The sequence below is a fragment of the Physeter macrocephalus genome, chromosome 9 (assembly GCF_002837175.3).
Source record: "Physeter macrocephalus isolate SW-GA chromosome 9, ASM283717v5, whole genome shotgun sequence".
NCBI classification, from domain to species: Eukaryota; Metazoa; Chordata; class Mammalia; order Artiodactyla; family Physeteridae; genus Physeter; species Physeter macrocephalus.
The window spans coordinates 20,437,785-20,461,323 of NC_041222.1; the positions used below are offsets into that span (position 1 = coordinate 20,437,785).

The following is a 23,539-nucleotide window of genomic DNA, read 5'->3' on the forward strand; positions in this document are numbered from 1 at the left end:
TAATGATATCATTGCTTACAAACCTATATTTAAAAATCAGTTTCTTAAATATTTACTAATTTTAAACCAAACATTTTGGAAAAAAAATCCCACAATGACACATTTGGAAAAAATGAGATTCACTGTTGACAGTGAACCTATAATAAGTAAGAGTATTTTTACCTGGAGGATAGGTAAGAAACTTGAGACTATATAGAAAAAGATCTTCCTATTACTCAAGCATTAGAGTAAGAGCCAACTCAAGAGAAATAGTTACAAAGTGTGTGTGTGTGTGTGTGTATACACACGCATACACATATAGAACATCTCCATTATAATGAAATATAAATCAGATGAGGCTCCAGATTTTACCAAATTCAATCTATTGCTTCAAAAAACAACTTGTGAAAGTTAAAAGTCTTATAAGAACACTTAAGTCACAGATTTGGTAAAATCATGGAAGCCTAATCCTGAGTTGATATCTAATAATTCTTCTGGAAATTATAAGCTAAGTAAAAAACTGTCCTAAATATTGACTCTATACCCTTGCCACCCTCTTTTGACAAGGCACAGTAAAATACTTCTTCATATAATATAACCAATTAAAGTTTTTTAATTATAGTGCTTAAGGAAGACTTTCTTCTACTAGAATTGTTCAAGGTTGGTTCTGACTGGTAGAATTGAATCCTCTTCAATCATCCTTAGTAATTCCATAGGTACAGTCTCACCCCTAGAATCCAAAGTAAAATAATCATTTCTTTCCTGCTGATCTGTAAGCTCTATGAACACATTCTGTGTTCATGTTGCTCATTCTTATATCTTTAGTGCCTGGCATAGTAGGCAATAAATATTTGATAAACTATGTACTTCAAAGAATCCTTGCCTTTTTAGCAGTTCCACTTACAAGTCCTTCTTTCTGCCCCCTTCCCTTAACTGTAAATAAAATCCCCTAGCAATCACCAATACTAGCATTTTCAATTATAAAAAAACCATTAACAGTAATATTAGCATTGGTAATAATTCAGTGAATCCACTAATAGGAGGCTACTAGGAAAGCAATACTAAGAAAATACTAGGATATTATGACGTGGCCATAAAAAAATGTTTTTTAAACCAAGTAATGAACGTGAACAGATACTCATGGCTCTCTCAGAGAGGGTGGAAGACTTGTTTCGTATGTTCTTATCTTTTTGAAATTAAATCTCTTGTATTTTTATGATGTTAAAAAGATTTAAAAGGCACCAAACTGTTACATACCAGTAAGAAAACATGCTGAGTGAATTACTAAGACCACATAAATGCAATCTCTTAACTAAACAACGAATTTCTACAAAACCATGTATTTTCTCTAAAGTACTCAAGGCACTGTGACACATGAAAGAAAGAAGCTTCAAGAGTGACCAAAAAACTGTGGGATAACTTCAAAAAGATAACTGCTTGGCAAAACATCAGATTTCAAATGAGGCTGCTAAAACTGACTAACCAATCCTCATAAGGACATCCAGAAACCAATTAAGACGTTATTTTAGAAGTTGCCTGTGTATATTTCTCTTTGAGTTCCCTAAATTCAATTTGCAATAAGGTAGAGAATATATATTATTACTACCAATACATTAATAACTAGTTCTATGAGCAACTGGGGATAAAAACCAGTCATTTCCATAGGAGACCACTCAATATTTGGTTAAAAACATCTTGGAGATGGAATAAACACCTGAAATTAAATTTAAAAATAAAACATTTTTGCCTCTTGGTGATTGCTGAGGAGCAGTTAACATAGTTGTAAGCCTCAGAATTATGTTACACGGTAGTTCTGCCATTTATAGTAAGGTCTTCATTGAGCAGTTTACCAGAATATTTCAACCCAGAGGCAAAAATTTGATCAACGGTAAAAACAAACAACACAAACGTGCCTTTGCAGCAGCATCTTCAGCTTCCCGTTTATGTTTGCTGATGTTGTGGTCCAGTTCCTTAATTTTGAGCTGAGATTCATTGTTTTGCTCCTTATGTTTTGCTACTTCAGCATATTTAGCTTTAACTATGCTGTCTTGGGCTGTTATCACTTCTTTTTGCTTGGTCACCTCTTCTTGAGCTTTATTTACTAACTCCTGAAACAGATAATTAGAAGACAACATATAGCAAGGTAAGATGGAGACATTTTTAGTTTACTGAAAGATCATCTAACAGACTTCTGGGCAAGATGGCAATGTGATTACAGACAGGTAGTCATCTAACCCTCTACATTTCATATCCCCATTAAAATGACTAATGAATTTACTGATAAGTGAAAACTTGTATTACCACTAGAAAAAAAAAAAAGGATGGGATGTATTGTTCATGCTGAAAGCAACAATGTTTCTGCAAGATACAGTGTAACTGGGATCACCTCGGGGAGGAGGGACTACTGGACTCTGACCTGTGAGGTCTCTCAAAAAAGTGGCATTTTGGGGAGTTTACAAGATAATCTGACAGACTCCCAAATGACATTTATTAGGAGGGGCAAAGAACAGGGGTGGAAGCAGGTAAGCTGGCATTTGTTCTTTTCCCTTCTATAGAAGTAAGCCATAGGGACTCTACCAGTGGCAGTAGAAAGTCAGAGTGTTTGGTTCTAGCAGAGAGATCGAAATGGAGATGTGGAAGAGGAAGAGAAACTTTTTTGAAGAAATGGATCTGTGGCACAAAGAAAAACTTCTTGCTTTGACTTTTACTATCCCCTACCTCCCAAGGTTGAAGTTATTCAACCTCCAAAGTGATAATTACAGCTGGGATTTAGTCTATCAACTCTCACCTCCTCCCCCTCAAACCTCTTTGCTAGATCTTAAAAGTCCTTCTGGTAAAGATATGGTCACAGACTCACACAAATGTCTGAAAACAAAAAACCTAGCTCAACTCAGATTTAGGTAGAGGGAAAACAGATAAGTAGAACAACCTGCTGAAGGACTCTGAGGAAGAATAGATCTCTGTAAGTGATGAAAATCACCAGTAAAAATTTAGGAATTTTTTTAGGCATGCTCATTAGAAAACAAGATCATTTTGAGCAGTAAATAATACTTGACATTATGGTTAGGTTATGAATGTGCCATAAATGCTTTAATTTCCTTATAATATTTAATTTGTCTCACTAAAGGTCCTTTGCAGGAGGAAGAGAAATCACAGCATTCAGCTGAAAAACTCAAAACAAAAACCCATGACAAAATCGTGTGATTCTCTCATGCCTAGAGGTTGAAGATTGCATCGCAGGTATGACTGTTTCAATCTTTACAATAGTAAGAAAACAACAAGGAAATCTATCACTTAAGATTGAGCAAAAATAAAATTTTAGTTTTGTTTAATTAGTTAGTAGGCAAATTCTCTTCTTAGGTCCCTGAGAGTGTCCTTAGTTACTCTTACCAGCAAATGGAAACAATTTAGAATGTAAAGCCTGAAAGAACAACCTTTACAAACTAAGTGATCCACTTTATAGTTTTCCATAAAGAGAAATGGATGCCTTCTTTATAGAAATATGTACATGTTTTGATTTTACCTTTATTTAGATTAAGGAAGTGGCTTATTTTACTTCCACATTTCTCTTTAGAAACATGACATCTAATTTTTTAAAATTCCACAACATGATGTCCATGAAAGATGGTAGAAAATATGGAGGAATGAGATGAAAAATGAGATTAAAAGACAAGTCAGAAGGTAGAAAAGAAACTGTAGAAAATGTAATCAGCAACACAAAACACAAAGCTGAAAAGCATTTCTATCCCTTATCTTCAAAAAGAGTAAAGAATTGTTATTCTGCTAAAATAATGTGTTAAAAAAACAACAACAAAACTTGAATTTCACCACAAACAGAATGAAGAGGAACGAACTACTTTCTAAAACACTGCATGCTACAACAATTAAAACAATCATCTTAAGGGAAAAACAACTGAAAATGTAAAAGCTGATGACAAAAGGCAAAAACACACTTTAAGGTAGGTAAAATGGATGGAACTCCCCTGTTAAAAGCTGTTAACATGAAGATCAATGATACATTACTTACAAAAACAGTATCTATATAGCCACACAACAGAAAACTTAAAAATGAAAGTTACGTTGAAAAAACAAAAGTGGGTACACTTTGTACAGCATGGTGACAATATTTAATAACACTACTGTATATCTGAAAGTTGCTAAGAGTACATCTCGAAGTTCTCATCACAAGAAAAAAAATTCTGTAATTATGTATGGTTACTAGACTTACTGTGATTGTTTCACAACGTATGCAAATATTGAATCATTACGTTGTACATAGGAAACTAATATAAATGTTATGCTAACTATATCTCAGTTTTAAAATGTAGGAGTAGAAATAATATGAAATAAAACAGAATTCAAGTTCAGAATTTAAAAAAGGGTTAAGAGGGTATCCAATATTCATGAGAGACCATTTCTAATATTTGTAGGTAACAGAAATGTCTTCATAACATTTGAAAGCCCCTCGGCCCCAAATCCACCCTTTACTTCCTGCTTCTGAGATGGGGACATTGCTCCCTTGCCAGGTGCAACAGTATGAAGACTCACTGGTAAAGAATGCTATAGGGACACTGTATAAGGAAGGGGCTTTACTTCTTGGTCCAATGTGCTTTTCTCAAAGGCAAGCTTGTCACGTGCAGGGGCTAGCAGCTTTCATGGCTTCCCCTGGCATCCCAGCATGTCCACAGGCTGGGCACCTCCCCACGGCATCCTGGAAAGCTATTTCCCAGCAAGTGCCCCTGTGTAGCACTTTCCTATGCATGATTTCCCCTAGTACTCCACCAAACTCCACCACCAGTGGGCCACAGTTATCTTCTCCAAGTAGATGTGGTTCTCAGCCCTGCAGGTAAAATGGGGCTCCTTTCCAGATTTGTTCCTTCCTTCCAAGGGTGCACTGCCTCAGCCTTCTGGGTAACGCTGTTTCCTGTATCTGCTGTTCGTATAGTCTTTAGAGTTTTCTTTATCTCTTAGCAATCAATGCTGCATCATTCCAAACTTCTGTTATAGTTAATAATTTTTATTTAAACTTTGCCTGGGGCTTCCCTGGTGGCACAGTGGTTGAGATTCCGCCTGCCGATGCAGGGGATACGGGTTTGGGCCCCGGTCCGGGAGGATCCCACATGCCGCGGAGCGGCTGGGCCTGTGAGCCATGGCTGCTGAGCCTGCGTGTCCGGAGCCTGTGCTCCGCAACGGGAGAGGCCACAGCAGTGAGAGGCCCGCGTACCTCAAGAAAAAAAAAAAAAAAAAAGGGACTAAACTTTGCTGGGTCAAATTACTGTGTAGTTTTTGTCTTCTGAACAGAACTGGACCAAAACAATTAGTAATATTATTTCAGCTCTCTTTCTGGATTGGTACTCATCATTTTAACTCATCATGACAGGAGTGAAGAGACTGAGACCTCTAAAGTCAAACATCTTCAAGCCACCATTTCAGAAGCAGATTAACATTTGTAATTTCTCTAATATGGTTAGTAAATCTTACCTTGTTTTTCGCCACCTCAGCTGCCATTACTGCAATCTGACCTTCATAGGATTTGATAGCTTCATTTACAGCTTCAAGCTGTTGTTCATTGGATGCATGCTCTCTCTTGAGCTCTTCTAGCTCCAGGGTGATAGCTTCAACTTCCTATAAGAAACACAGCATCTGGGCATTCAACAGGTTATTAACTACTGAAAAATAAATACATGCATGTCAACAAAATTAGTAAGATTCTCAAGCAAGTAAGACCATAGCTTAGTTACTCAACTACCAAAACATGTAAGCTACTTCCAAAGAAGAAAGGGGAAAGGAAATTTTTCTATATTAAAAAAAAAAAAGACAAATGTACATACAATTTTTATGGGCTCAAAGAACTTTGTATAAACTATATCCTTTATCCTTTCATTCCTATAGGGATAAACAATATACAGTTCTACATAGCAGATAAATTAACAGAGGTAAAGCCTTTTTAAAACAATTATTCAGCGACAAAAAAAATTAGTTTAATTTTCTTCTTTCTCATTATAGCCTTTAGTTCTTTAGAAAATACTGTGCAAGCTATGAAAGAATCATAAGGTGGGTTAAAAAAACAAACAAAAACTATGAACAAAAATTAGACAAGTGAAATTGTACAGAATAGTGATTGAGCACAGCCTCTGTAGACAGAAAAACGCAGGTCAAATTGCAGCCTTGGCACTATCCAAAAGATATAATCAGATATCACCAGTCTATGATTGAATAGTACTTTGTAAATATAACATGCCTGGTCTTACATCATTCTTTCACAGTGTATGTATGTTCACAAAGATGATCAAACAGAAATGTCAACAGTGAATCTCTGATACGACACAGCTCTGCGTACATGATATCAGTCCACTCTTGAATGAAACATTTACCGAAAGGCAACTTTCCTCTTTCTCCAAAATTAGCAAGCCAATGCAACCCCTACTCAAAATTACATAACACTTAATTCCAGGGTTTCAGAGTAAAGCATATTTTAATTTGACTCATAAGATGTGTAATGTGTTTCCTAAAGAAGTACATCTCACTTTTGGATTTTGTGATAAATACCGATGAATAAGGCCAAGGCCAACCAATGGTGCTCTACCACCTTCAGTTCTATTCTGATGTTAAAAGATTAGTTCCATTTCAAAACAAAGTTATTACCTGTTGTTTTTCTTTCATTTTCTTGGTAGAAGCATCTGCTTTAGTTTTGGCACAATCTAGTTTTTTCTGTGCATCCTTCAGTTCTCTCTCTCTTTCGGCTTCTGCGTTTTTCATTTTATTCTCCAATACTTCATATTTTTCTTCTGCTTTTTTTTGAATTTCTTTGGTGTTTTTTAAGGTCTCCTCACTTTCCTCTGCATCATAAAGCAGGTAAATATGCCTATGTGAGGTCTTCCGACAACTATTAACAGGTATAGATATTAATGGCTTATAAATTCAACTTTTAATAGAAGAAAAGGTATGGAAACTTGGAGCCAAGAGTTTAAAAAAAATTAACTGTTCTAACCTTATTCTAGAAATGGTATACTGAAACACAGATCATGCCTAAGAGCCATACTTGAATTATCTAATGATCTGTAAAGAAATTATTTCCAATCACATGAAATTGAGTAACATAAACTTTACCTACAACTTAACTTATAAAAAGATCAGACCATCTTTTTATATGACTGTATGCTTCCTAACATCAGAACTGAGTGTGTAACTACGGTATTTTCTTTTTATTTTAGTTATAAGAAAGCTTACAATTTACTTCATAAGCAAGCTTACTTAGTGTTCCTTGCTCCTTTATTTTTATTCAAGGAATCTCTTATTAAAGTAGAGAAGCACTGTGAGAACATGTCTAGGATGAAGCATAGGAAACATATTACCTCTAAATTTATAAATTTAAAAATAAAAAAGTAAGATACAATGAGCATGTTATGGTCACAACTGACACACACTGTTAAGCGTTAGGACCTAGGTACAAATATAACCCTAAAAGCCATGATTAGACAATTTTCTATACTACTTTTCATTGTAGAAATGTCATTCCAAGAAATCAAAAGAGAAATAAAAAAATACTTTGTCACAAATGGAAATGGAAATACAACATACCAAAACTCACATCATATGTAGCAAAATCAGTTCTAGCTATGAGTGACGTTCATAGCAAAGTTCATAGCAATAAATGCCTACCTCAAGAAACAAGAAAAATCTTAAACAGCTTTACACCAAAAATCTGTTGTGTTTCTTTCTATACACTAAATAATCCCATTTACAACTGCATCAAAAAGAAGAACAAACAAAGCCCAAAGTTAGAAGGAAGAAAATAACAAAGATCAGTGTGGAAAGAAATGAAATTGAGACTAAAAAGAAATATAGAAAAAAAATTAATGAAACTAAGAGCTGGTTCTTCAAAACTGCCAAACTTTTAGCTAGACCTAAGGAAAAAAAGAGACTCAAAGTCAGAAATAAAAGAGATGTTACAACTGATACCACAGAAATATAAAGAATCATAAAAGGTTACTATGAACAATTTTACACCACAAACCAGACAACCTAGAAAAAATAAATTACTAGAAAAGACAACCTATCAAGATTGAATCATGATGAAACAGAAAATCTGAAAAGAGATTATAAGTGAGGAGATTTAGTAAGTAATCAAAAACCTCCCAACAAACAAAAGTCCAGGATTAGACGGCTTTACTGGTGAATTCTAACAAACATTCAAAGAAGAATTAATACCAATCCTTCTCAAATTCTTCCAAAAAGCAGACAAGGAAGAAATTGTTCCAAACTCATTTTGTGAGGCCAGCATCATCCTGATATCAAAACCAGACAAGGACGCCACAAGAAAAGAAAATTACAGGCTATTATTCCTGATGAACACAAATGCAAAAATTCTCAACAAAATTTTAGCAAACTGAATTCAACAATACATTAAAAGGATCATACACCACAACCAAGTAGGATTTATTCCAGGGATACAAGTATGGTTCGACATCTGCAAATCAGTCAATGTGATACATAATATTAACAAAAGAAGGATAAAGTCATGGTCATCTGAACAGCAGAAAAAGCATCTGAGAAAATTCAACATCTATTTATGATAAAAACTCACAATAAAGTGAGTACAGAGAGAACATACCTTAACATGATAAAAGCTATACATGACAAGCTCACAGCTAACATCACACTCAATGGTAAAAAGCTGAAGGCTTTTCCTCTAAGATCAGGTAAAAGATAAGGATCCTTGCCTACTCTCCACTTTCATGTGACATAGTGTTGGAAGTCCTATAGCAATTGGGAAAGAAAAAGAAATGCATCTAAACTGGAAAGGAACAAGTAAAACTGTCACTATTTGCAGATGACATATTATAAATAGAAAACCCTAAAGACTCCATCAAAAAACCGTTAGAAATAATAAGCAAATTCAGCAAAGGTGTAGAATACAAAATCAATATATAAAAAATCTGTTGTGTTTCTATACAGTCCCATTTACAATTGCATCAAAAAGAAAATACCTAAAAATAAATTTAACTAAGGAGGTGAAGGACATGTACACTGAAAACTAGGAAACACTGATGAAAGAAATTGAAGACAGAAATAAATGGAAAGATATTGTGTGCTCACAGATTGGAAGAATATTGTTAAAATGTCCATACTGCCCAAAGCAATCTACAGATTCAAGTCAATTCCTGTCAAAATTTCAATGGCATTTTTCACAGAAATAGAATAAACAATCCTAAAATTTGTATGGAACCACAAAAGACCCTCAACAGCCAAAGCAATCTTGAAAAAGAACAAAGCTGGAGGAATCATACTCCCTGTTTTCAAACTTTATTACAAAGCTAGAGTAATCAAAACAGTCTAGTATTGATATTAAAAGCAGACAGATCAATGGTACTGAATAGAGAACCCAAATATAAACCCACACATACATGGTCGATTAATTTATGACAGAGGGGTCAAGAATATACAATGGGGAAAAGACAATCTCTTTTATAAATGGTGGAAGGAAACTGGACTTGCAAAAGAATGAAACTGGACCACTAAGACCGTACATAAAAATTAACTCAAAATGGATTAAAGACTTGAACATAAGACCTGAAACCATGAAACTCCTAGAAGAAAACACAGGTGGTAAGCTCCTTGACATCGGTTTTGATGATGTTTTGGATTTGACACCAAAAGCAAAAATGAACAAGTGGGACTACATATCAAACTAAAAAGCTTCTGCACAGCAAAGGAAACCATCAACAAAATTAAAAGGTAAACTACTGAATAGGAGAAAATATTTGTAAATTATATATCTGATAAGGGGTTAGTATCTAAAATATATTAACTCATACAACTCAATAGAAAAAAACAACCAAATCCAAAAATAGGCAGAGGACCTGAATACACATTTTCCACGGAAGACATCCAGACAGCCAACAGGTACATGAAAAGATGTTCAACACTAATCACCAGGGAAATGCTAATCAAAAGCACAATGAGATATCAGTTTGACCATTAGAATGGCTATAATCAAAAAGACAAGAAATACCAAGTGTTAGCAAGAATGTGAAGAAAGAGCACACTTGTACACTGCTGGTGGGATTGTATGTTGGTGCAGACACTATGGAAAACAGTATGGAGGTTCTTCAAAAAATTAAAAATAGAACTATTGTATGATCCAACATGCCACTTCTGAGTATTTGTCTGAAGAAACCAAAGACACTAACTTGAAAAGATATCTGTACCCCCATGTTCACTGCTGCATTATTTACAGCAGCCAAGACATGGAAACAACCTAAGAGTCCACTGATGGATGAATGGACAAAGAAACTGTGGTATATACATACAACAGAATATTATTCAGCCATAAAAAAAGAAAAGGAAATTCTACCATTTGCAATAACATGGATGGACCTTAAGGGCATTATGCTAAGTGAAATATGTCAGAGAAAGATAAATATCATATGATCTCACTTATACATGGACTCTTAAATATCCTAGCTCGTAGATACAAAGAAAAGATTGGTGGTTGCTAGAGGCAGGGGTGGGGGAGGTGAGTGAAATAGATGAATTTTTAATTTTATAAAAGAGAAAAAAAAAAAGAATGAAAATACTAGGGGGGGAAATAGGTCTGTGAATATTGTCCTAAGGAACCAGACAAATTTAAAACTACCATATACAATTAAATTCTGATTAAAAGTATAATATAGGTTCTTAAAATTTGGGAGATAGCTATAAATTGAATTACACATTAAAAAATTCTGTATAACAAAAATACTATAAACATAAAGCTGAAAGACAAGCACATAACAAAAAAGATATTTGTAATGTGGTGACCTATAAAAAAAAATCAGTACTCTTATGTATGAGAACTATAAAAACAAGCTATGAGCAACCCAATAAAAAAGGGCAAATTAATAGAAAACTATTAAAATATTTAAATTGAAAAATATATTTTAAAATTAAAATATTTAAAGTAATTAATGTAGATAAATATATAATAAACACAAGAGCTGCTAAATACCTAAAGTAAGGTTATCAGTAGAAACAGGTTAGCACAGAGTGTTTTTGTCTTACCAATGATTTTTTTAAGAGCATCTAATTCTTCCTGTTGCTTGTGATATGAGCTTTGCTGAAGCTTGGTTTGTAATAAATCTGCCTCCTCAGTTTTCATCTCCCACTGCTGTTTTAGCTGGCGATACCTTAAGAAAGAGAAGTTTATAATAAATGACAACAGTTTTTCTGATGTTTGAGACACGCTTTTAAATAACAGGCTCTTACCCAAAACAAACTCATACAACATAATATAAGATGCCACTGGTTACAAGAGTCGTTTTGATGACTTCCGCATTTCTGAGGCATCAATTAAACTCAAGTTTGACTTGGTTACTGAAGGTAAACAACCCTAAATGACCAAGACCAATAGTAACTATCTAGAGAAATATTCTTAATTTTAGAAAATACTAATAATCTTTGAATAAATAGGTTTCCTTAAAAATAACTCCTCCCACTGATCCTTATCAAAAAGAAAAACTCCATAACAGCTCCCCATCACAAAAATAGAATACATAACAATTATATAAAATTTCAAAAACTTTGTTATCTATTAATCCCTAGTTTCAAATGTGAAAAAAATAATAATGTTCCCTACATTTTGTAAGGAGACTGGTAGTTTAAAATGGCACAGTACTGAACTTAAACATTTGCAAAGCACTTTTTTTGCAACCCCTATAATTCTCCCCCAGTTCTGGATGCTTCAAGTTATTTCTTTGGAAGTTATTTCGCTAATTCAGCTGCAATGAAATTTTAAATTACAGTAAATTCAAAGGTTGCTTGTCACTAGAAATTCATGAAGTTTGAGGAAAAAGTAAGGAAGCAACTTATAAAACAAATACTCCCTTGAGTATTCTTGTCTGAGACTGCTTGACAGCAATTAAAAAGCCGTAATTTTAACTTGAGTCATTTTCCAACTCATTTGAAAATGTATAGTGTAGAAATGTGAAAAAAGATATAAGCTATTTTCCTGATATGATCTATGAAAGAATGGCTTTAGTTGACCCTTGCACTCTCATTTTTCAAAATCTATTTCTCTTCCTTAACCTCTGGGCCACAATTAGTCTACAAGACAACTCTGCGGAATAAATGATCCAGTATTGCTCAACAAAGTTAACAGTTCCAAGCCAAATGTGACACAAACTCATTGCCTTGACAGAGCTTCCACATATCAGAGAAATCTTTTTGTAACTTTCTCACAGAAAAAGTTCATTCACTTTATGGTTAATGTATGTTAATGAAGGTAAAAGGCAGGCTTTATATGTATATAATGTTTGAAAGTGGGCATTTGGATACAATTTACATCTTGGAATGGCCACTTCGACTTACTGTAGCAATCTTTTCCATATAATACTGTGTCCCAAAGAAGTCTTGGTACCATTCTAAGTTTTGATGATTTCAGAAGACGAATGCCAAAAGTTTACCAAAAAAAAAAAAAAAAATCACTTCAACTTTTTAAAAATTTATTTATTTATTTTTGGCTGCGTTGGGTCTTCGTTGCTACACATGGGTTTTCTCTAGTTGGGGTGAGCGGGGGCTACTCTTCATTGCAGTGCATGGGCTTCTCATTGCGGTGGCTTCTCTTGTTGCAGAGCATGGGCTCTAGGTGCATGCGCTTCAGTAGTTGTGGCTCACGGGCTCTAAAGCGCAGGCTCAGTAGTTGTGGTGCACTGGCTTAGTTGCTCTACGGAATGTGGGATCTTCCCAGACCAGGGCTTGAACCAGGAAAGTCATTTCAAGGTTTTTATCTCTCTCTCTCTTTTTTTCTTTTTTTAAGCTGTATTCAGTATTGTGAATTCTAAATAAAATGTTTGATTTTAATTTTATCTCATTTCCCATTTGCCATCTTCAGAGTGACTAGAAAAAAACTACAATTAAGCTCTCAAATACTGTGCTGATTAATAAGTTTGTGGCATTTATACTCCTGAAGCTTTTACAGCAAGTAAGGACTGTTCTCCTGGATAACCACATGGTGAGCCCACTCACATCATTCTGTTATTTATTCAACAGTCTTCTTCTCAGTTAAGGCTTTCCCTGCCCACCCCATATAAAATTTCAACACCTCTTTCTTTGCCCTGGATAGTTCTTATCTCCTTTACTATTTTACTTTTTTCTTCTTAGAACTTAGCATTATCTAACATACATTTTACCAGTTTAACTTTTATATTGTCTGTTGCCCCAGCTACACATATCAAAACAAGATGAAGAGATTTATCTGTTTGACTCCCTGCTATATTCCCAGCTCCTCGAAGAGTACTTGGCATGAGGCACACAACAGTAAATAACATAAAGTGACAAAAAAAGGTTACATTAAATAGCATGGTACCAATTTTGAAAAAAAAAATGGCATACACATATTGTGTCATACACAAAATATGTATCATACACAAACAGAAGTAATGCTGAAAAGTATGCATACATACCTATATCCACATCCACACAGAAAATACACTGTAAGTAAACACTTTAATTCTAGCAGTGACTTTTGACATGAACTTGTTTAACTTCTCCATAGGAAACTTAGCTATCTTCAACATCTACAGGACAGCCATAATGCTGCAAAACTTAGTGCAGACACCCGATCGACGCTATAATATTACATCATTTCAAATCAAGGACTCAAGTATCCTCTGGCATCAACCTCTAGAGTATCTATGGATTTCCTCACTAATCCCAGCAGAATGTTAACAGAGTGTATCTCAGCAGAAAAAGGGGAATATTTGGCTGATTTTTCTTTCCTTTTAATTAGCTTTCCCCAATTTCTTAAAACAAAGACACTACTTCTATTAAAAAAAAACAAGTTATCAACTCACAACTTATTCAATAATACCAAGGTTATTATTTAAAAAGTCAGAAGTATTTCTTTAAATAAAATTTTCTTTCATCTTCTACCATGCAAATCTTTGACCAAGAAAATTTTTAAATACAGCTTAATCCAACCAAAGTCTTACTTTTCAGCAGTGTTTTTAAGACCTGCTAATTCCTCTTCTAGAGCCTGTAGCTCATTCTCCTTGATTCTCAGCTCATCTTGAACATCTTTGAGTTCTTGAAACTTGGTTAAAATAGAAGCTGCCTGGGATCGAGCACCTGACAGAGGCAAATTGAAACAGGGCTTTGACACCAAGTTACCATGTATTTAGTAAGCAATAAAAACTTTTCTGAGAGAATTATACTTGAAACAACAGCCAATCTTTAGTAAGTTTATGAAGCTACAGAATTCACTTTATCATTTGAATCTTAGGGCATACATACTTGATAACAAATACTTCTAAGTAGATGTGGTGGATTATTTATTCAAAATAATCATTGTCCTTGCCTACTGGGCCCATCCCTCCCAGGCCCATTTCCCTCTCTACTGTCATCAGGCTTAGCCATGTGCTTTGCTCTAGCCAATCAGTGGGAAATGTACCTCTTCTGAAAGGAAGCTTTAAGAGGCAGCACATAATTTACCATGTTTTCCCCTTCCCTTCCCATGAGAAAAGTATGTTCAAAAAAGGGACTTACTTCTCAGTCACCCTGGGTCCCATAATGAGAATAACATGGAGCAGAGATAAGTGACCCACAGTTAATGTAGCATAATTATGGAATAAACTTGTAAGCTACTGAGATTTGGGAGCTGTTTATTACCACATCATAATGTGGTCTAAACTCGATGTAGCAGCGTAAACTGGTTTCATCTTACGTGCACTATAACTGTCTGGCAGTAACAGGCTGAGGTGTTAGGTTGGCAAGAAAACTCTAGGTTTGATGGGAGGATGCAAAGGTCAGTTAGCAATGCTATTGTGAGCACTTTGTCTATATGATATGGGGTTACATATTTGCTGTCTCTTAAGCAGGAATTTTAAGAACCTCCAATTCAATGAAATCTAAAATATTTCTTCTATTTTAGATATGTAAAAATATTTGGTCTCTATCTACCAACTGCAGATGCTAGTCATCCTGTACACTGGGGAACTTGATACTTTATCATGGAATTCATTATATTGGCTGTTTTCTTGGCCTAGAAAGAAATTAAGACACTTGATATCTCAAGAGGCATCCAAGTCTCTTGGTTTGGTTAAAAGCACAAACTCTGTAATCAGACCACCTAAGTTCAAATTCTGAGCTCTGCCACTTACCAGCAAGTTACTTAATCACTCTATACCTTACTTTCTACAACTGTATAATGGAGATGACAGTAATGTCTACCTCATGGTTGCTATAAGGATTAAATAAGCTAATCATTTAAAGTCCTTAGAATAGGGCTTTTATAGAATGATAGAAATGTTCTATATCTGCACTGTCCAATTACCCACTAACCACTTGTGGTTACTGAGCCCTTGAAACATGACTAGTGCAATTAAGGAAATTATTTTAATTTTATTTAATTTTAATTATCTTATTTTGGTGTAAAGAGCCACATGTGGCTAGTAGCTACTGTATTAGACAGTACAGTCTTACAACACTGCCCAGGACACAGTAAGTACTATTTAGTGTTATTTATTACATGGTCACTTGACATGGATCTGGAAACTCAGTGTTGCAAACATTAGAACAAGAAATATATGGTCATTATCTAAGAATTCCTTACTTAAGGCATTCAGGCAGATTTAATTTTTTGTTTTACTTTTGACAGGAGCAGTAACATATACACAAATTAGAAGTTAACATGTTTCCTAAAGGAGAAGTGGGTAGTTAAGCTACAAACGTACTGACTAAAAAGACTTCATATCCCAGTGACTAGAATATCTTAATAAGACAAAAAGCAAGAGAAAATAAACGGGAATAGACTTAAGATGAATAAGAAAAGCTATAGGACTGATTACTAGCCTATGAGTTCCTTCAGGACAATGACAGTGTATAATTTCTCAATTAATATTAAGCACCTGTCACAAAGTAGGTATTCAAAAGAAAACTCAATCCTTTGATTAGGAATAAAACACTGGATTAAGTCATTCCAAGCCCAATATTTCCTGTTTAAAAAAAAAAGCCCCCATCCTATTTACCACACAGAATTGTGAGGACAAAATGATATAAAACCTACCTCCACTCAACGTCCCGTGAGGATCAAATACATCACCTCCTAGAGTTACGGTTCTAGTCATTATCCTTTTATCAAAAGCTACCTTTTTTGCATTATCCATATTGTCACAAACAAATGTTGTTCCAAAGACAAATTCCATTGCTTTCTGAAGTTCTGGTTTGTATTCAACCAGGGAAAGAGCCACATGAACATTATTAGGGCCAACCTGGGGGAAAACAGTAATGTCATGATACATATTACTCCTTTCCTTTCAAATATTATTTTATAAAATAGTAAGAACTGCCACAACAGAAACTGAATACCTATCCAGCACTACAACTCCTTTTGAATTTTCTAAAATGCTATAGAAAACTCAACACTTTTAGGAAAAAAAATTCCAAATTTAAACACTGAAAAATCTAAGTAAAATATTTAGCTAGAATACCAGTCATTATGAGAGTTTCAATCAAGCAGAAGCCACTACCAAGTTTCTAAACTCAAAGTGGATTATTTGAACACACTTTTTTTTTTAACATCTTTATTGGAGTATAATTGCTTTACAATGGTGTGTTAGTTTCTGCTTTATAACAAAGTGAATCAGTTATACATATACATATGTCCCCATATCTCTTCCCTCTTGCATCTCCCTCCCTCCCACCCTCCCTATCCCACCCCTCTAGTGAACATCCTTTCTTAATTAAAGTACATCAATTTCTGGATCAACACAATTACATAAAATGTTTTGCTTCAATTATTAACTTGGTTGTTCCAAAGTGAATACTTTTTCATTCAAATAAAACATGCTAAGGCAACCACCTGCCAGTTACAGAAATAAAAACAATAATTGAGTAAAAAAAAATCTTTTAAATCCCTCAATCTTTTATTTTGATCTGTCTTTTCTCAACCTTTGTTTATAATGTCTACCTCTGCCCACATTTTTAGAACAACTTAGCATACTTTATGGAGCTTAGTAGTAGCAGAAATCATAATGAAGGCAGCTCTATGTAACATATGTTCAGCAGTGTCCTCTGACATAGCAGTTACCATTAAATGGGTCTGGCTGAGGGATCTGGGTAGAGTGTTTTTGTTATTACTTAATAACAAAATAAATAAATTTTGTTATTTTAATAATAAAACCCCAATTGACATCTAACACTGGAACTTGACATAGGACTAAAATAACTTCCAAAACCTTCTAGACTCTAAGGTGATTTTTCTAAGTAAAGGATGTAAATACTAACCAAAAATACCACCTTTCAATTACTCTGTACTCATCTTTCTTCTTCTGATAGTAAATAATTTTCATTGAAGGCATCTCAATTTCAAGAAATATACTGACTATCCATTTAATATCTTAATTATACATGCATTTTCAGGTTTCATAGAATTTTCTTTTCAACTCATGCACTTGGAATGCCTGCTCAATAACTGATATCACTGCTGAATGTTATGACTGGCTTCATGTTTTTACCAAATATTATGCAACCACAACAGCCTTTTAAATGTATTTCCTTGTACTCATCTGTTTACTAGTTAAACACACCACTTTAGATCTATCTCAGCAGCTGACTGCATATACTGGTTACCTGCTTTATATGTTCATAGGTTGGTAAGCAATCTAGAAAAGCTCTAATAGAGAAGCATCTCTGCAAGATGGATGGATACCTTCCATAACGGTTGTCACTGCAGCCAGTTTAAGTGTGCCTGGCATGAAAAAAACCTGAAGAATTCTTGTATTTATCTATAAGCTCTGTAACTATTTGGAAATCAAAAATTTAACATTTAATGCCACCTGATAGTCATGTGACTTAGGTTTAAAGACATTCTAGAAGATGGCAGAGTAGGGTGACGTGGAACACACCTCCCCACAAATACATCAAGAATACATCTACAAATGGAACAATTCTCACAGAGCACCTTCTGAATACTAGCAGAGGACCTCAGACACCTGAAAGGACAAGAAAGATCCCCATGTAACCAGGTAGGATGAAAAACAGAAAAGAGGAAGTGGGATGGGACATGTACCCCTTGGAGGGGAGCTGAAGGAGAGGAGTGGTTCCCACACCTGGGGAGATATCCTCACCAGTGGGGAGATCAGATGGGACAGAAGGGGAGCTTCGAGGGCTCAGAGGGAAGTGCAGCAACCAGTCTGTGACAGGCAGGACAGAGTGAGACCTACACGGACGGTCCGTGCCACAGTCCTGTGTGCCCCAGCCTGAGACATGTGTGGTGGTACAGACAGGGGCTGGGCGCTGGAATGTGGGGTTTGGAGAGCTGACCTGGGGAGAGGACCACTTTTGTCTGCACGGAGTCAGCCTGAAGGGACAGGAGCAACCAGGAATGCTCGTGGAAGAAGCTCCAGCCACCACAGAAGCAAGGCACTGTTGTTGAGCAGTGTGCGAAGGGCACAGCTGCCACTGCAGCCTCTTTCCCCACGCACTGGCACCTGCCGCTGCAGGCATTACGAGGGGCTCCCGCCTGGGCAGCCCCCACATCCTGACTGCTGCCCTGGCCCCCTCACACCTGGGCGGGCCCGAGCACCTTGACCGCTGCTCTGGCCCCCTCCTGCCTGAGTGGCCTCGCAAGCACCAGTCACCACTCTGGCCCCCTCCTGCCTGGGCAGGCCTCAGGGGCAGCCTCAGGAGCAGAGGCTGGTAGGTCTGAGCCCCAGAGGCCGTGTCACTAAGGAAAAAGAGCTGACATCTCTCCTCGCAGCTTTGTGAACCATGGATTTACACCTCTGCTGCCAGCTTTGTAAATTTACCACCTGCAGACTATCCAAACAGACAACGAGTGCTCCTGCAGCTGAGACATGTCTGGCTTTAGCAGCTGTGGGCTTTGTGTGGGTTGAACCAGGCCAGAGTCTGAGCTGCCTCCATAGGTCCCACGGCAACTCCATGTGCATGACTGCTGCAGTCCTGGCACCTGACTTCAGTGGATGTGCATTGGTGGCCTCGTGAAAACAATGCTTTAGAGACACCAGGGCCAACTGCCAGCATACCCACCCACAGTTAAGAGGGGACGAGAGCAGGGCCAACAACAGTGTACTTTGTGAGCCGGCACAATGGGTGGAAGGTGACACAACAGAGCACAGTCACAGGTCAACAGCTCCAGAGGAGGAATACTCAGTGGTTTCTCTCCCAGTGGGAGAGAAATCCTGCCTACCTCACACCGCAGATCAGAAACACAGCTCAGAAACAGATCTGGGGGCTTCTACTCCAACAACTAGGGAGCAGACCCTGCCCCTGATGGCAGTGACAACCACAGAGGAAAGTGGAGGCCCCGCTCAATATCCAGTGCAGGCTCTGGTCACCACAACACTGGTCACTGCCACCGAATGAAGAAAAAAGAATGAGAAAAAATGAGGACAGTCTCAAGAGACCTCTGGGACACCATTAAATGCAACAGCATTCACATTATAGGGGTCCCAGAAGGAGAAAAGAGAGAAAGGGTCTGAGAAAACATTTAAAGAGATGTAGCCGAAAACTTCCCTAACATGAGAAAGGGAACACTCACTCAACTACAGGAAGCAAGGAGAATCAAATACAGGATGAACCAAAGAAGGAACACACCAAGACACATATTAACCAAATTGACAAAAATTAAATATAAAGAAAAACATTAAAAGTAAAAAGGGAAAAGCAACCAATAACATAGAAGGGAACCCCCATAAGGTTATCAGCTGATTTTTCAGCAGAAATTCTGCAGGCCAGAGGGAGTGGCATGATATATTCAAAGTGATGAGAGGGAAAAACCTACAACCAAGAATACTCTACCCAGCAGGGCTCTCATTCAGATTCAACAGAGATCAAAAGCTTTACAGACAAGCAAAAGCTAAGAGAATTTAACAGCACCAAACCAGCGCTACAACAAATGCGAAAGGAACTTCTCTAGGCAGGAAAAAAAAAAAACAAAAAGGAGTCCACAACTAGAAGCAAGAAAATCACAAATGGGAAAGCTCACCAAGAAAGGCAAACATAAAGTAGAAGTTGGAAATCATCCAGATACAAATACGATATCAAAACCAGCAACTGTGAGAAGAGAAGAGTACAAACGACAAGAAATGGGAAATGCATTTGAAGTTAAGAGACCAGCAACAGAAACACTCATAGATTTCAAAATCAAACTTACTGTTACCAAAGGGGAAACATGAGGGGAAGTGACAAATTAGGAGATTGGGATTAACATATACACACTACTATAAATAAAACAGATAACTAACAAGGACCTATACTGTATAGCACAGAGAACTCTACTCAATATTCCATAATAACCTATATGGGAAAATAATCTGAAAAATTATATATATATATATAACTGAATCAGGTAGATGTACACCTAAAACTAACACAACATTGTAAATCAACTATACTCCAATAAAAATTTAAAAAATGAGGACATTTAATACTACAACTTTAAAATATCAAAGGGTATTTCAGTTTTCCAACATTTCTATTCTCTCTCCATCTAATTTCACAAAAGCCAACTTATTCTCTTTGGTATCTTAACTTTTTTAAGCATTGTATCACAATAAAATTTTGTGCTTTGATATATGATTTAAATCCCAATTTACTTCAAAGGACAAAGCTAATGTCCTGTAATTAAAAAAAAAAGTAAGATGCAGATAAAGCATATAAAAAAGACTTACAAGATTCTGAGCAACCCTCAGAGTTTCTGGAGCAATACATCTGGCGGAAATTTTATTGAGTGGAATTATAGTGTATCTACGCTTCAATTCCCCCTTTTCTAGCAGCTTTTTTCCAGTAACCTAAAACATTGTGCATTAGAAATGAAAAAAATATTAATGACAGAGAACATTTAAATGGAATGAGTGCAAGTTTAGGAATCCATAATCAAATAAATGCTGAGTGCCTACTATCCTGAACAATCAAAATTCTAAGAGCGATAATATGCATTCTGGGCTCCTGAGTTAGCTTTACTCAGCCATAATAAAGAACAGAATACAGTTAATCAAATATAATCAATAACATAATAAAAAAGTCATTAACTCTATAGCTTTACTCTGTAAAGATAAGCATCCAGCCTTAGGAGAAGCTTAAAACATCAAGAAAGTCCCAGTTCTACTAGGAGCACATGATTTTTCAAGCTAAACAGCAATTATAGGTTTTCTTTCATTAAAATCAATTTACCTCCGTGTCTACTACAACATTGTAGAGTCGGTCCCCAGCCACCAATTCTAAAGCTGTGGTTGCAGAAGTATCTTTCACACTAATCAGTGAAGCTACAAGTCCTTTCACACAATTTCTATTCCAGTTCTTCTCTGGATCCCTAAAACAGAAAAGTGGACAAAAATTAATCTTAGATAAGAAAATAGAAAAAGTTGTACTTTAGTAGTCAAGAGCTCTTTCTGACAATACACTAAAGTGATAGCACAAGAATCATATAGTTTTAACGAAACAAACATTTTCAAATGTCTCAGATGACTAGCCAGCTACAGGCATACCTTTTATTGTGTTTCACAAATACTGCTGTTTTTTGTTGTTTTGCTTTTTACAAATTGAAGGTTTATGGCAACCCTGCATTGTCAGCTGATAGTATTTTTTAGTAATAAAGCCTTTTTAAATTAAGATATGTACTTTGGTTTTTTTACACAGTATGCTACTGTACACTTGACTATTGTTTTAAAATCAACTGAAAGATCTTTCAGTATACATGTTTTCAACGTAACAAAAATAACTTCGACGTTCTAATCTTTGTAATAAATATATTAAGTATTCCATGAAAAAAGAACCATATAGTAAAACTGTAAAATGTTAATGTTTACAGTTATTTAATATTAATGATATAATAACTTTAAAGGAACTTTCCGACTGAGATTAAATTCCCCTCATTTTGGTTTTAAGATTAGTGGCATTAGTAGCCTTAAATTTCACAAGAATTTCCCCTGCCTACAAATCTGAAACATTCAATAAACATTTATGGAAAAAATATCAATTAAGGAAAAGCAGCTTACAATAACTTTCATACAAAAATATATCCTGGTTATTACATGTTAGAATTCAATGTTCGGCTCTCTTACCTGTAGGCAAATCGAAGATTGGGAAATCTGGCCAAGAGAGCTTCATATGTTTCTTTCAATCTACTGATATCACGAGATAGCTGCCTGTGCCTTTCCAGAAGGCATTCCTCCTTGTTTTCTGAACAATAAGTCATAAATAAATTGAAACCAAGTTTTAAAAACTCAAATATTCTACTGCTTTAAGGAAAATATTAGTAACCTCTATTTCCAAAGCATTTCTAAAAGCAAAATACAAACTTCTGGTAAGTATTAAATAAAAGCATGCTTGACATTCAAATTTCTATCAAGTGTCAAGCAGACATATTTCCAACACATAACACCATTTTCATGCCAAGAAACAACATATGAATTGGATACCTACTAATGTAGAAATATATAAATAACATTTTTGAGTTTTCAAGTGGCACTTCAGAGTGACTGAAGCAGGAAATTCTCAGTATTGAGCTTTCAAAAATTCAAAGGGTTGATTTATACTTATTTTTTGTGACTATATTTATAAATAATTCCTATACTAATACCCATTAATATTAATGGGATAAAATATTTCCTACTTGCTATTTCCTTTATTTAAGGAAGTTTCTATCAATAATCACTACTTCCTAAGGATTTAACATCTTTAAAGGCCAACCTTCATAATTTAGCTTTTTCATTTCGGCTTCAAGTTTTTCTCTAAGTTTCTTCACAGCTTCTAAAGCTTCTTGATCCTTCCTATAGCCACCATCCATCTTCTTAATTTCTGTTTGTTTAGTCTTTAATTCTTGTTGGGCATGTTTCAACTTCATCTGAGCCTATAACAGAAAAATGTAACAGACTATATGAGGCAGACAGTGCTAGTGATAAAATGGCCACAGATTCAGATTGCTTTAAGAGACATCAGCCTTGAAAATGTAACTGTTTGGTCACTTGGATCAGTATCTCAAGAGATCAATCATTTCCCAATGTTTTCACCTCAAAACACTACTCAGAATATAAATGAATAAAAGCTCCAATCATTTGCAATTTAAGTCCATATTTTTAATATTTATAAAACTGACATCAATGAGCTCAAAAATTATATCAAAGAATAACTGTCATTAGCTGGTTAAATTAAAAACAAAATAGAAAGCTATTTCTATCAGTTTCGTCCCTCCTTTTCCACTTAGATATGCATGTTTGCATTTATGTATATTTGTGTTGTATAATTAACTGTACAACTGTATGGAACAATGAGAAATAAAATTATACAGGAAAAGGAAGCTAAACTGACAGAAAAATTTAAAAACTATAAGTTTGATACTTAAATGCTAGTTTATATAATTCAGCACTATTCCTTAAAACCATGAACTAGTATTCTAAGATCTAAATGAGTGTATACCTCCTTTAAAACTGAATAATGGTGGACTTTTCCCAATATAAAATAAGTTAACAAAAAAAACTGACCATTACCTTTTTTGTGACCATAATCTTCGAATAAAAAAGTTGAATATAATAGAAAACCTTGAATGGGATTAATACACACA

The 23,539-nt window shown here is 35.5% G+C and overlaps 1 protein-coding gene across 1 annotated transcript in view; it reads right to left on the reverse strand.

The window, feature by feature from the left end:
• Nucleotides 1-23,539, reverse strand: part of SMC2 (structural maintenance of chromosomes 2) — a 48,279-nt gene that overhangs the window by 11,079 nt on the left and 13,661 nt on the right. Inside the window, exons 11-20 of the mRNA XM_024126277.3 lie at nucleotides 22,669-22,828; nucleotides 22,041-22,158; nucleotides 21,151-21,289; nucleotides 20,649-20,768; nucleotides 16,022-16,226; nucleotides 13,950-14,085; nucleotides 11,023-11,147; nucleotides 6,625-6,818; nucleotides 5,461-5,604; nucleotides 1,893-2,087 (exon numbers count right to left, since the gene is read on the reverse strand). Coding sequence (XP_023982045.1) covers nucleotides 1,893-2,087; nucleotides 5,461-5,604; nucleotides 6,625-6,818; nucleotides 11,023-11,147; nucleotides 13,950-14,085; nucleotides 16,022-16,226; nucleotides 20,649-20,768; nucleotides 21,151-21,289; nucleotides 22,041-22,158; nucleotides 22,669-22,828 — 1,536 coding nt within the window. The remainder of the gene's footprint in view (nucleotides 1-1,892; nucleotides 2,088-5,460; nucleotides 5,605-6,624; nucleotides 6,819-11,022; nucleotides 11,148-13,949; nucleotides 14,086-16,021; nucleotides 16,227-20,648; nucleotides 20,769-21,150; nucleotides 21,290-22,040; nucleotides 22,159-22,668; nucleotides 22,829-23,539) is intronic.